Source organism: Camelina sativa, chromosome 17 (assembly GCF_030686135.1).
Source record: "Camelina sativa cultivar CO46 ecotype springtype chromosome 17, ASM3068613v1".
Classification (NCBI taxonomy): Eukaryota; Viridiplantae; Streptophyta; class Magnoliopsida; order Brassicales; family Brassicaceae; genus Camelina; species Camelina sativa.
The window spans coordinates 23,393,001-23,407,096 of NC_141896.1; the positions used below are offsets into that span (position 1 = coordinate 23,393,001).

Genomic DNA, 14,096 nt, shown 5'->3' on the forward strand with positions numbered 1-14,096 from the left:
ATGGATATGTTAAGTCAGTTGCCTCAAGCGTTACTATTGAGAATTTTGTCTTTACTATTGCGAAAAGATGTTCTGGCGACAATGGTTTTGTCGAAACGGTGGCAGTTTCTTTTGATGTTAGTGCCAAAGCTTGTGTATGATGATAGCTATCTAAATGTTGAGTATGGAAGATTTGCGCGGTTTGTAGACAGGTCATTGACTCTACACGAGGCACCAGTTCTAGATACTTTGCATTTAATACTCGGTAAAACCACCTGTGGTACTGGAGACATTCGAGTGTGGCTTAAAACAGCAGATAAGCGTTGTTTGCGCAAGCTGATCATTAAGATTAATAGTGATAAGTCTTCAGTGGTACTGCCGATGAGCTTGTATACCTGTTGTAGAATGCTTGTTACTTTGAAGCTAAAGAACGCGGTTCTTGTGGATGTTACATCCTCGTTTTCGTTTCCGTCCCTCAAGAAGTTGAGTCTAGTAACCATGAAGTATCCAGGTGATGAGCTGATCGAGAAGTTTCTATCAAGTTGTCCTGTTCTTTAAGACTTGGTTGTGAAACGATGCCTAGATGACAATGTGTTTATTTTCAATGTTAGAGTGCCGTCTCTCAAGTGTTTAGTCTTGCACAATAAAGAAGGTACCGGTGTAGATGGTGGGTTTGTGATAGATACTCCTTCTTTGGAGTGCTTGGACATTTTTGATAATAGGGGTGAGTTTTGTGTTATTGAGAATAATATGACTAATATTGTGAAGGCAAATGTTTGCTTTGTGTTGAGAATCACAGACCCCGATTCACCTCTATAGTGAACCGCAGACCGCGACTCTGCCCTTACTTCTCTTCTACTTCACAGATCAGTTTGCATAACATAAACATAACACAGAGATTTAACGAGTTCCCCTCATGCAGAGGGTACATCTCGTGTGGGAACCTTCTCCCACAAACATCCACTATCAATCAACCAAGGTTTTACATAGTATTACATATACAAGCTTAGAGAACTAACAACTACAGAGAACCTGAAGAAGAAAACACATAATAGATCTAGCTTTTCTTCTTCCTCTTTCTATGTCTCTGGTTCAGCTCTCCTCTCCATGTATAACCCATAAACACCTCCATAACCCCAAAGAAGCAGCTCCACCTTTGTCTCTCATCAGAGTGTCCTAAAGACACCTTAAACCTAGACAAGGTTATGTCCGACTCTCAGCCCTTCGACCCCAGCCGAGCTTCTGCTCTTTTATCATGGTTTTGCGCACAGCTTCAAGCTCCATGTACGACACCCTGCCCATGCTCTCTGCACTACGCCCTGCGTCTCTGCGTCTGCCATACACAGCGCCCTGCGCTGTGCCCTACAGCCGTCACCAATGTATCTCCAGCTTCTTTAGTGCGTGTTCGTGCTTTGCGGCTTTCTTCAGCATACATGTTTCTTCAACCCTAGTTTCCCTTTTATAGTGAAACCCTAGAGCTTATGTCGGTTTAGTCCTGCAGGCCACACAACACGGATCCTGTATGGGCTTCACACCAATAGAGGCCCAGTTCTTGGTTCAGACCAAATAAGCCCATATGAAGCAAACATTTACAACAAACTCCACATTTTGCTTCATTTGGTCCAACTCACAAAATCCCCTTTGTGTTGATACTTCCCTGAGAAGAAAAACAAAACTTTGTTTCTCCTCTAGAACCTGCAACTTCCGATGATCCTTATGTTTGTCGACCTTAGGAATTTTCAACTCCATCTTCAGAAACTTCAAGAGATTCACAACTCTCCCTCAAGCTTCCTTCTCCTGAGGACTGAATCCCACTTGTAGAAGAACTCTGGCCACTGAACCGACATCCTTGAAGATACCCTTACCAACCTTGTTCCTTGATAATCAATACATAACACAACCAATCATTGAATGTTCCTTTGTGTTCTCCAATGCCATCCTCTGACATTGCTCTGAAATTTCCATCACCTATCGAATCCTTAGACTATCTTATGACTGTCCCTCTGTTCGAACTTTATGAAATTTTAGTCTATGAAGCACTACAGCTTCACCTTGTTCTTGACAGCTTTTTTTGAATAGTTTACGATGCTCTTCAGCTGTCCCAACAAGTTCGTGTAACTCCTTACACAAATCTACTTCTTCAACCTTGTTTCTCTTGATCTTAGAAACACTTATGAAGACCTTTACTTGATTCTTCTGTTCCTAACAACAGCTCCACCTAGAACTAGAACTTCTAATTCACCCGCAAGTAACACCTTGCTTGCTTATGAAACCTTGATCTTGAAACTTTTAGAACTAGTAAAACCTGAGACATCAACCTCTCAGAACACGATTACAACAATCACACAACCTCTTCCATGGTTTCTGATAAATACCACAGACCTGTTATCATGATTGTATATCATCTGTATCCGTCTGCAACCTGATTCACTTGGTCGACCTTTGATTCCCCTCATGTGCACTGAGCTTGAACCAAACTTCCTTGAATCTCATGCAGAACACATGAATCATACATGCTTCAATCCTGAAATAATCTCTGATTCATCATGTAAACAATCTCAACCTAATGCATTACTCTTGAGATTGAGTTTACATCCCATCTGTTTAACCAATTGATTCTTGAATCCAGCTTGTACGATCTGACAGTACAACCTCCTGTTCAACCTCATGTTAAAACAGATGTCCGACCAACAGCTTAAAAACCTCTGCTAGTCTCCTTGTAACAGCCTTTAGTGCTTCACTCTAGAATCCCTGAAGCCACACCTACTGTTAACATAACCCTGCAATAGTTCTTCACGTTTGCAGACCTTACCAAGAAGAACCTTGGTACCAGCATCATACCTTTTCTCACCATTCATCAATACAACTTGACATGTCTTTACCATTGATGAATCCTCACTTAACCTTCGTGTAAGTGACTCTCCTGAGAAAACTTAATGATGTTGCTAGACCCACTAGTCTTCTAGTAGTCTTGTCTATCATAACCTGCATCTTTAACCACCAGAGATCTACTTGAATCCTCCCCTTATACTCACATGCTTCCTTATTAAGTGTCAACAAACACTTAAACTTCCTACAAGTGATACCTTCAGAAGATTCATCCACCAGATCATCTCTGTAGATGTAAACAGGCGAACCAAAATTTTTCTGTTTCTGATTCTCTTCTCAATACAAAACCTAACCCCAGTCACCTTCCGCCAGCCTTGTAGATTATTGCACTTACTTGCAAACTCTTACACAGTCCTGCAACGTCTACAAAAGTCTTCCAGAGATTTTAAGTCACCTTGAAGAACCAACTCCACCTTGACAAATAAAATCGCATTGGCTGCAACTTCGACTCTTGGTACTCTTCTGCATTCCCATTCTCTGTAGACCTACCTTGATTGTAGTCCTTTCAAATCTCTAACAACCTGATCCATTCCTGAGACTTCACCATTCACCCAACACTTCTCAAATCTGACCACTTCAACACAAATTGCCTGGTCCATCTTCATACTCATCTGAATCTTCGACACAACTAGCTGACCTAACAACCCTCTTACACAGATTTACCTTTGAAGGCGTCCCTTAGTAAATCTGTGACTCCAATAGTTGTACCTTCAACCAATTTCTGAACACCACTACACAGACTTTCAACAACCGAAAACTGACTTTTCAATAGTTGAAGACGTCTACATCCTTGCGTTCTCCTAGTGTTTAGATTCCATAAACTGAAACAGCTTTGAGTATTCAGAAGCTTCAAAACAGAACATCACATGTACCTTGTGACCGCAGCGGAAAACTGAACTCCTGTTTTGATAAGTTTTGAGCCTTATGAATGATGCTTCAATTCCTTCTTCACAGCCATGTGCAAATCACCTTCACACATCCATCCATGAACCTGAATCAAATACTGCAGATAACTCCACTTTAAACCAACCCCATAATTGATTCAACCTTCGAGTATTCTACAACAGTCTCCGAATCCTCCTTGTATGCTTTTAGCGTCATGCCTGAGTCTGTGAATTCCTGAGCCTGTGCTCTGATACCACTTGTTGAGAATCGCAGACTCCGATTCAGCTCTATAGTGAACCACAGACCGCAACTCTGTCCCTACTCCTCTTCTACTTCACAGATCAGTTTGCATAACATAAACATAACACAGAGATTTAACGAGTTCCCCTCATGCTGAGGGTACATCTCGTGTGGGAACCTTCTCCCACAAACATCCACTATCAATCAACCAAGGTTGTACATAGTATTACATATACAAGCTTAGAGAACTAACAACTACAGAGAACCTGAAGAAGAAAACACATAATAGATCTAGCTTTTCTTCTTCCTCTTTCTCTGTCTCTGGTTCAGCTCTCCTCTCCATGTATAACCCATAAACACCTCCATAACCCCAAAGAAGCAGCTCCACCTTCGTCTCTCATCAGATTGTCCTGAAGACACCTTAAACCTAGACAAGGTTATGTCCGACTCTCAGCCCTTCGACCCCAGCCGAGCTTCTGCTCCTTTATCATGGTTCTGCGCACAGCTTCAAGCTCCATGTACGACACCCTGCGCATGCTCTCTGCACTGCGCCCTGCGTCTCTGCGTCTGCCATACACAGCGCCCTGCGCTGTGCCCTACAGCCGTCACCAATGTATCTCCAGCTTCTTTAGTGCGTGTGCGTGCTCTGCGGCTTTCTTCAGCATACATGTTTCTTCAACCCTAGTTTCCCTTTTATAGTGAAACCCTAGAACTTATGTCGGTTTAGTCATGCAGGCCACGTAACACGGATCCTGTATGGGCTTCACACCAATAGAGGCCCAGTTCTTGGTTCAAACCAAATAAGCCCATATGAAGCAAACATTTACAACACTTTGCTTATGCCAATCCTCAGCAGCTCATGGGGTCAATTTCTTCAGTCAAGCGTCTCTATTTATGTGTACCATTCTCAAAGGTAATATGATTTAAAACTACATGTTACGCTGTTTACTTGTTTCTATTCTTGTGTTATCAAATTACTTATTTTCTCTTTGCAGGATGCTTACCCTGTTGGTAGTGTCTTCCACTGTCTTGTAAGTTTAACGCTATGCACATGTGAGACAGAGTGGATAAATCTACTTATGTGTATGCTCAGAGATTCCCCTAAATTACGAGCTCTCAAACTTATTCAGGTCTGCAGATCTAAACCTGAATTATTCAGTTTCTTTGATGATCAGCATATATTATTCAGTACAATAGCAGACTGGTGACACTTTACTTCTATCTCAGGAACATTCCTTTTGTTCTGAATCACGGCCGTCCTGGAATGAACCGAGTGCAGTTCCTGAATGTCTGTTGACAAGTCTTGAAACTCTCGAATGGGTAAAATATCATGGAACAGAAGACGAAAAAGAAGTGGCGGCATTCATCTTGAGAAATGGAAATTATTTAAAGAGGGTAACTATCTCCTCTAAATCCACTGACCGCGACGAAAACTATGAGATGCTCAAGGAGTTGTCATTGTTGTCTAGGCGTTCACCTACATGTCAGATTGCATTCAACTGAAGTTTAGTCAAGTCCTGTTCATTAGTCAAGTTGGTTTTGTGTTTGATCTGAATCTTGTACATGTTAGAAGCGCTTAGTAGTTGGTGTTTTCTCTTCTTAAAGAAACTCATGTTGCTCAAGTTTTAATCTTCTGACGTTAGATTGAGTTTTCTCATCTTCTTATAATCCTTTTTGAGTTCTTATCTTTTTAGCTCTGCTTCTCTCTGCATATTTCTTCGACAATGCGAAGAATGACGCTTTTTCATAATTTAATCCTCATTATAATAATGTTACTTAAACTTGTTGTCAAATTCTTTTAAAGGTTCGAATCAGGCAAAGTATGCTAATCACACTAGTTGAAATAGAGAGCTTTCAAACTCAAAAGCAATGAGCTATAAGTACAGTATTATGTATCCTTTATCGGTTCCCTTGTTATAACTCTAAACCTAGTCGTTGAAATTTGTTTTCAAGTTCTTCGAAAGGGTCGAATTAAAGTATGATAATCACACTAGATGAGAATTTGAGATAGAGTCATATACAGTATCTACTTACGTAAATGAGCTGTAAGTGCTGACGACACTATGCGTCAAGTGGAGGCTTTGAGTTAAGATGGTCAATGAACAAACACACGTGCGAAGGACTTTAGAGTTTTTTTTCATAAATAAGGACTGTTAAAAATTTGTTAATGAATACAGACATTTTTGGGTATTTGGTTTACTAAAGTAATCCGTAATGATGATTGATGAGCTTGATTGCCTCTGGGTCTTTGTTTACCTATTAGTAGTACACTTATTAATGCTTTACTTTATATTTTCTCGAACAAGTAACAAGAATACAAGATTATCATATACTCCCTTCGTTTATAATACAAATAATAATATGCTCAATTTGACGTGTCAAAAACAAGCCTTTCAGCCATCACTACGATGTTTCGTAGTGTTCTTGAACAAGTCTTTTGTAAGTTGTAACCCTTTTTTTTTTTTTTTTTAGGAGAAGAATCACATCTTCACTTTTGATTTTTTTTTTTTTGTTGACTTGTCCTGTGCACTTTCTCAATTGCTTCAATGGACAATATTAATGATGTGACCCCATCTACTTGTATAGCCCGCCGAAAAGAACCCAAAATACGAATGGTCTACTTGTTCCTTTCTCTTTTCTTTTTAGTAATTTTGTCACAATTAGTGATGGCTCGTGGAATCCTAAAAGTGGCATGAAAATTTCTTAGAAACACAAGTGGCATAAGGAATCAGAGACGTATGAGATTCTATAGAAATTTGTGTTTGGATATTTCGATAAGAGTTGTTCAATTTTTTTTTTTTAAATTGTATCATTATTTCTGTACTCTTCTTTCCTATAAATGGTATTTAAGAAATAAAGAATAGTTCAACATGCAATCTGTAGAATATTAAAATAAAATTTAACAAAATTGTCATGTTGTGTTAGATATACAAGAATCTTTTTTTTTTTTTTTTTATCAATATCAATATGTATGAATATCCTTTTAAATTTAAAATCAGTAACACCATTTGTATACAATTTCCAAGTTAAGAGATTTACTAAAAATTATTTTCGCGAATATTAAAAAGATAAAAATAAGAAAGAATGGAAAAAAAAACCAAAAAAATGGAAAACAATTTCTCTTTTTTGACTCCTTTAATAATAATATAGTCCCTACCTGACACGTAAGCTGAAAGCTACAAGCAGAAACGATTTAGCCATCAACCAAAAAACGACAGCGTTATTGAACAAATATTATATTTATTGAATTTTTGTTTTGTGCAACAAAAAAGAAATTGAAAAATTCCAAAAATCGAGAAAGAGAGAAGACCATCATCGCCGCACCGCTTTGAGAGTCACTCCTCCCTCCCCGGAGAAGAACCAAATTCACCATTAGCTTCTTCTTCTTCTTCTTCGGTTCTCTCCCTCCAAATTTTGAAACCCTAAAATCCTATTCTCCTTCGATTACTTCACGTCTCTATCGGAACTTTTAACGGCGAGGAATCTGACGTATTCAGGTGTTTCCGACGTATTATTTTGTTTAACAATATGACGTCGTTGGCTCTGAGTTCTCCTCCCGCCGTTAAGACTCCTTCGTATATGTCCTCGTCGTCTTCATCTTTCTTCTCTCGTTCCTCGATTTTATTCAGGAACACTGAGTCTCGCTCCCGCATCTGCGTTTCTCTCCCGGTGAGTGGTTTTTTTCTCTCTCCCGTTAATGTATGAATTTGATATTCACGTTACGTTTCTTGTATCTGTTTTTGAATTATTTTGATATTTTTTAAAAATTGAAATAGTGTTTGGTTGAATCTATGCTTTGATCTGTGAGATATTGTGGATTGAGTTGAGTAGATGTTATTTAGCAGAGAGTTTTATTGGCTAATTGCGTGAGAATTTGTGTGTTGAACGTGATTTCATGAACAGTTTTTTGCTGGCTTGACTCTGTTCATGTATATGACTCTGGAAATTTGGAACTTCAGCTTTGTATGGTGCATGAATGTGACTGTGGAAATTGGATACTATATATGAATATGTTTGGTTAAGTTGTGTAACTTGTGTTTGACTGAGGTGGTTGAGATTTGTGTATTTAACATTGTGAAATTGGTTTCATAATTCCTTTGCCATTTGTTTTTGTTAGAAATGCAATTTGCCCAAGGCACTGAATGTTGGAAACGGGAACGCTCGTGCTCCCATCATCAATGAGACGACAATTCCAAAGTTCTTTGATTCTTCTCGGTTGGAGAAATCAGTCAGTAGAAACAATACCAAGCTCAAGTTGTTCTCTGGTACTGCTAATCCAGCTCTTTCTCAGGTAGTTCCTTTCGTCAGTCTTTTTTTATCAAGTTGTCTTCTGGTCAAGAAGTTACTAAAAATTCTTGGGAATTTCTGAAGGAAATTGCTTGGTATATGGGCCTGGAGCTTGGGAAGGTTAGCATAAAGAGATTTGCTGATGGAGAGATCTACGTTCAGCTGAAAGAGAGTGTTAGAGGTTGTGATGTCTTCTTGGTGCAGCCTACTTGTACTCCGACTAATGAGAATCTCATGGAGCTATTGATCATGGTTGATGCTTGCCGAAGAGCATCTGCTAAGAAAGTTACTGCTGTGATTCCGTATTTTGGATACGCAAGAGCTGATAGAAAGGTAGGTTCTTTTGGTTTTACTTCTGATCAGGTTCTTCGTCATCTTAATTTGTAAATGTATTAGTATCTCAGGCAATATCATCTTATGTATCTATTGATGCTTCTAGACACAAGGGCGTGAATCCATTGCTGCCAAACTGGTTGCAAACCTAATAACCGAAGCTGGTGCAGATCGGGTTCTTGCATGTGATCTTCATTCAGGACAGTCCATGGGTTATTTTGACATACCGGTGGATCATGTCTATTGCCAGGTACCTCAAATTTCAACCTTTTTGTCTTTTTGAGACATGCCTCTTCTTGTAATGGAACCTTTGAAATCTTACCCAAAATTCTGTGAATATTTCAGCCTGTGATACTTGATTACCTTGCTAGCAAGTCAATTTCCTCAGAGGATTTGGTAGTGGTATCTCCTGATGTTGGTGGAGTAGCCAGGGCACGTGCATTTGCTAAGAAATTATCTGATGCGCCACTCGCCATTGTCGATAAAAGGCGTCATGGTCACAATGTTGCTGAAGTAAATATTTTATAATTTATCTTCTCATTTTCTTTTCTAAATTACTACGTTTCTTGCCTTCAAGCAAGTTCCTCACATGTGTTAACAATACTCTTCCCCACAGGTCATGAACCTAATCGGTGATGTTAAAGGGAAAGTGGCAGTTATGGTGGATGACATGATTGATACTGCTGGTTAGTTAAAAACCTTGTGAAACTCTCAGTTTCTATGAATATGTTTATTACCAACAACAATCTCTAAATAAGTAGTTCTCATATGCAGGCTTAATTGAATAGTCGAGATATTGCTAAACAGAGAAGATGTCAATATTTGCAGACCAAAAACATCATAGCTAACAACGAGTTTTATTATTTGCAGGAACCATTGTGAAAGGAGCTGCTCTTTTACATGAGGAAGGTGCACGTGAGGTTTACGCTTGCTGCACGCACGCGGTTTTCAGGTTTGACCCATTAGCTCGATTTCACCAAACTTTTTCTCCCTTTCATTTTTAGATAAACCTCTGATGAGAGACTATTTGCTTGAATGAATCAATGTGACAGTCCACCTGCAATAGAGCGGTTATCAAGCGGTTTGCTGCAAGAAGTGATAGTGACGAACACTTTACCGGTAGCGGAGAAGAATTACTTCCCACAGTTAACGATTTTATCGGTGGCTAATCTTCTGGGTGAGACCATTTGGCGTGTCCATGATGATAGCTCCGTTAGTAGCATTTTCCTTTGATACTTGTCTTTGATGTTCGGTTTAGGATCGGTTTACCCAAACTCTTTTTTTTTTGGTTCTACGTCTTCTTCTTCTTCACAGTTTCTACTTTCTTCTAGTCTAACCATGCATGTTTTGCATCTCTTTCTGACCCAAATTTCATCACTTGTCTGAGTTCTACCTTTTTCTTCTTTTTTAGTTTAGAGTTGTTATCAATAATATTTAAAAAAATTCATACTTTGAATAAAAATTATTCAAAACAATTACACCTTGGTGTAAACATTATTTCTCATGATTTATTGAGAAATTTCTATAATAATTTCCACAATTGATGTATGTAATTACAAATTTTTTATATGCTACCACTCACCTTAAATAGGCCCAAAAATTTGGCCCATCAGATGTTAAAACATTTATTGAATTGGAAAATTAGAATGGATGGATTGGTTAAAATAAAAATGGTCAGAAGATTAGGGTTTTCTTAAGCTACCCTGTCTCTTGGCATATAAATAAATAGTCTTTACATCGCCGCTTGAAACAGATAAGTGTTTCTTCTTCTTCTGCTATCCTCTGGTCCCTCTCTAGATTCATTAGTTTTAATATCTATTAATTGGTTTTCAATTCTTGCCGTAGTATAGCGCTGTGATGAATAAAACCGTGTGCCAGAGATGAAGTTAAATACTTCATCGCTGACGGCAAACACAACCCTCTAAGAAGTTCTGAGCTTTTCTCTTTCGTTTTATACAATTTTGATTTTATTAGTTATTAGGGGAGTCGAAGTGATGATAAAGAATTCACAGTCTGTCAATCCACTGACAACATTTGAGTGATGTTATTGTGATATCTCGACAGGTTCTGATCGACTCTCTATAGTTTTTTTAGATTTGAAACTGTTTTTTTCTTTAGTGTTAATTGGATTTTTTTGGGGGCAGATGATGAACAATAATGAAACAAATGGGTAATTTGCGACTGATTATTATATTGATGTGAATTTTTCACCTTGGAGAACTGATGTCCCAATCTCTCTCATCTTCTAGATTTTGTTATTTTATGAATTAGTTTGATTAGTGTTTGAAAAATAGAAAAGAAAAGCCAATTAGCAGAGCAAGGGCGTCTAGTTAAAATGGCGTGAATTGCCTTGAAGGTTGGCGATAACAAGTCTAATTGCGATTCTCCGTGCCTATCAAACTTTGTTTTCGGTATTGATAATGGCCTCGAACAAGTCGCTACATTGCTTTTTTTTTTTTCCTTTAAAAACTTATCACTAGATTTTTTCAATTGACGATCAGATAATCCCGGTTTGAAGATTCGATTACTTGGATCATTATTTCAGAATACATAACCCAAAAGGCTTTTGGAACGAGAATTGTCGAAGCTAATGTTGGAGCCAAATAAATTGGAATTATTATTAGACAAACAAATAGTAGTCGAAGCTAATGTTGGATCATTGTTGAAGCTAATGTTTGAACGAGAATTGTCGAAACTAATGTTGGATCATTGTTGATGCTAATGTTGGAACGAGAATTGTCGAAACTAATGTTGGAGCCAAATAAATTGGAATTATTATTAGACAATAGTTGTTTGGTTAACTTAAATTGCAACCAAGATAAAAGCACAATTAAACCAAAATCAAAGAATCTGGTCTATTAGACCAATTTGTTTAAATTTGCAACCAAGTTGAACACATTTGTTAACCGTGAATGGCATCAACACTGACCCGGCTCGTCAACGAATTTCAAATAATCACAACATGCCGTGTAACTTTTGAAAGTATTCTCTGCCTTTGAATTGTAGCCAAATCCTTCCTTTATTTGCTAATGTGTAATACTATAATTTTTTGTTGTTCATCTTAATTTTTCATTGATATATTATCGAATCCTAATTAGGACAATGTAATACGTTTGAAATTATATTTACTACATAAAAATGAATTTCTCGTTACCATTTTTTTTGTTCTCCAATCTCCACAGTTTAGTTAAAAAACAATACAATGAAGTGATGCCTTCAAATTTTCTGTAGAATCAGCTCCACATGTTTTACATTAATTTCATGTATACGTATTTAGGCTATATACAAATTCTTAATTAAAATCAAACATTGTGAAAGCATAATAAAAATTCAATAACATCAGGAGAAATTTATCTTTATACAATTTAGTGCAAATTTATGTAACTTTCACATTAAGAGACAAAAATGATACATAAATTACTAAATTAAGATAACCGGATCATATTTGAATAAGAACGGCTTAATTTTATTTAGTTAATTCAACAAACATATTTTGTTTTAAGGAAATTAGGTTTAGTTATACTCATATGATAACTCTTCTAAGTTCTAACACCTCATCATGCCTTATTTATTCTTTTTAATTTGAAAATAATAAAAAATGATTACACCATTCATTAACTCTTCATTATTTATATAAATTTTGATATATGACTTATTAATTGCATATATTACATAAATAAATAGAATTCATTTCTTATATATATATATATCATATATCTATGTGTAGGACTAGTTAAAATGAGTTTTAGTTAAATTTATTGGTTACTTTTTAAAAGAAATACAAAATTCCAAATCAAGATAAATTTTCTTTGTTTATTAAATCATTTAGAGGTATCAAAATAATTTCTTTATTTTTGTATTTTAGATAATTAATCAAAAATAAGCATTAAACTATCAATTAATAAGAAAAGTTAAAATATGGGATAAATTGTTCAAAAAAATCTCTAATGGTTTTTATGTATCAACGATTATGCTTTTTATATATAACAAATAACATCATATAATCTAGTTTGATATCATTAAATAAAAAATCAAGTTTATCATTAAAAAAAAATTGTCAAACGATTTATTAAATTTTCTTATGCTGTTTAACATAATTTATTAATTTATATTAATTTATTAAAAATAAATATAGATATAAAAATATGGGACTTGTTAATTTATATTTCAAAAATCGTTTGATGGCAAAGCGCAACAGATGGTCCAACGAACAGAGAATCAAGAACAGAGGTGAACATATCAAACGATTTATTGATTTATATATTTTTTTAATGTATCTACAATGTCACTGCCTCGTATCTTGATACATTTACCAATTGACCGTATAAGAATAAGAACTAACAAGAAATGAAGCATGTAAAGATATTAAATTTCAAAGAGTCAATGAAAAATTTACAAGTAATTCTTGTAATAATTGAGTAAAGATTTGTTATAATAATTCTTATCAATCATTCTTCAGAATATGACAAATGTAAATTGTATATTTTTTGTACAAGTGTATCTTGTTGAATGGGTATTTGATTTTGATATTTAGAGTGATTGTTAAACTAAAATAGTAATACTTATTATTGTGTATATTACATATAGTTTGTTTCATTACCACTGCTCACTAATACTTGAAAATTTAAGAGTTTTGTTTCATTATTTGTTTCATAACTATCAAAAATTTTACATAGGAGATGAGATATGAGGATCATATATTAACATTTTTGAATTAATGTATATTTTGGGTTCTACCCCTTAATATATCTTTATTAAAAAATTATTTACAACATTAATCTATACAAAATTGCGCTAAAAAAATAACTGAAATATAGCAAATTGACAAAATTTATCTAAAAATCGCACCATATCTATATACTTTGCTAAAATCTCTCTATAAAATCAATTAAAATTACTAAAAAACATATATAACCGATTTTCGCTTGAAATATCTTTACCATCTCCCTAAATAAATGAAGTAATCAATAAGTTTCTTAAAATCTCTTTATCACCTCTCTACAAAATCAATTAGCTTACTAAAATTGACAACAGTAATATAGATACAATCCTATTTTTTCATCATCCATTTAACAACTAATATTTTCAGGTTGTTCGAAAAAAAAAAAAACAACTAATATTTTCAAACGATTTTTTAAATTTTTGAAAAAAGAAATACATTGAATTCTTTATCTCTTATTTGGGAATGTAATATTGTTCTACAAAAATATATTTCGATTTAATTCTTTTTTCACATTCTCACAAACAAACACAACATACAGCGTGAATTATAAATAATTAAAATAAATATAGACCGTGGTACATCGCAAGTTAAAATAGAAAATTTAAATCAATAACTATTAAAAATGTTTATGATTACTTTGATTTTCACTGAACTTGTTAATGGAACTTGATATGATTCTTTTTACATTAGTTTAATAAGGTACAATACATGTGAAGTTATAATACTTACCGAATAAGCCTTTACGTTAAGTAATGAGCAT

At 35.5% G+C, this 14,096-nt stretch overlaps 1 protein-coding gene, 4 non-coding genes and 1 pseudogene across 6 annotated transcripts; all 6 read left to right on the top strand.

The window, feature by feature from the left end:
* On the top strand, positions 1–5,549 carry LOC109130177 (putative FBD-associated F-box protein At1g32375; annotated as a pseudogene).
* Positions 5,550–6,863: 1,314 nt separating this feature from the next.
* LOC104757608 (ribose-phosphate pyrophosphokinase 2, chloroplastic) lies at positions 6,864–10,088 on the top strand. 2 transcript variants are annotated; one of them, XM_010480360.3, is made up of 8 exons: positions 6,864–7,662; positions 8,111–8,284; positions 8,365–8,613; positions 8,720–8,863; positions 8,959–9,126; positions 9,230–9,299; positions 9,484–9,565; positions 9,666–10,088. In XM_010480360.3, exons 1-8 carry the CDS (start codon positions 7,522–7,524, stop codon positions 9,844–9,846), a joined length of 1,209 nt encoding a protein of 402 aa, XP_010478662.1. In that variant the 5' UTR covers positions 6,864–7,521; the 3' UTR covers positions 9,847–10,088. The 2 variants fall into 2 exon arrangements, 1 of the variants encoding a protein (XP_010478662.1); XR_015586492.1 differs by having other exon boundaries at positions 7,256–7,662; positions 9,388–9,565.
* Positions 10,089–10,462: 374 nt separating this feature from the next.
* LOC147924245 (small nucleolar RNA U61) lies at positions 10,463–10,552 on the top strand. Its single transcript, XR_015587935.1, has one exon. It is a non-coding gene; the product is annotated as a small nucleolar RNA U61 (small nucleolar RNA).
* A 47-nt stretch (positions 10,553–10,599) lies between these two features.
* Positions 10,600–10,688, top strand: LOC147924246 (small nucleolar RNA snoR14). The gene has a single exon (XR_015588000.1). It is a non-coding gene; the product is annotated as a small nucleolar RNA snoR14 (small nucleolar RNA).
* A 60-nt stretch (positions 10,689–10,748) lies between these two features.
* Positions 10,749–10,845, top strand: LOC147924247 (small nucleolar RNA Z101). The gene has a single exon (XR_015587966.1). It is a non-coding gene; the product is annotated as a small nucleolar RNA Z101 (small nucleolar RNA).
* An 82-nt stretch (positions 10,846–10,927) lies between these two features.
* Positions 10,928–11,058, top strand: LOC147924248 (small nucleolar RNA snoR86). Its single transcript, XR_015587823.1, has one exon. It is a non-coding gene; the product is annotated as a small nucleolar RNA snoR86 (small nucleolar RNA).
* The last annotated feature ends 3,038 nt before the right edge of the window (positions 11,059–14,096 follow it).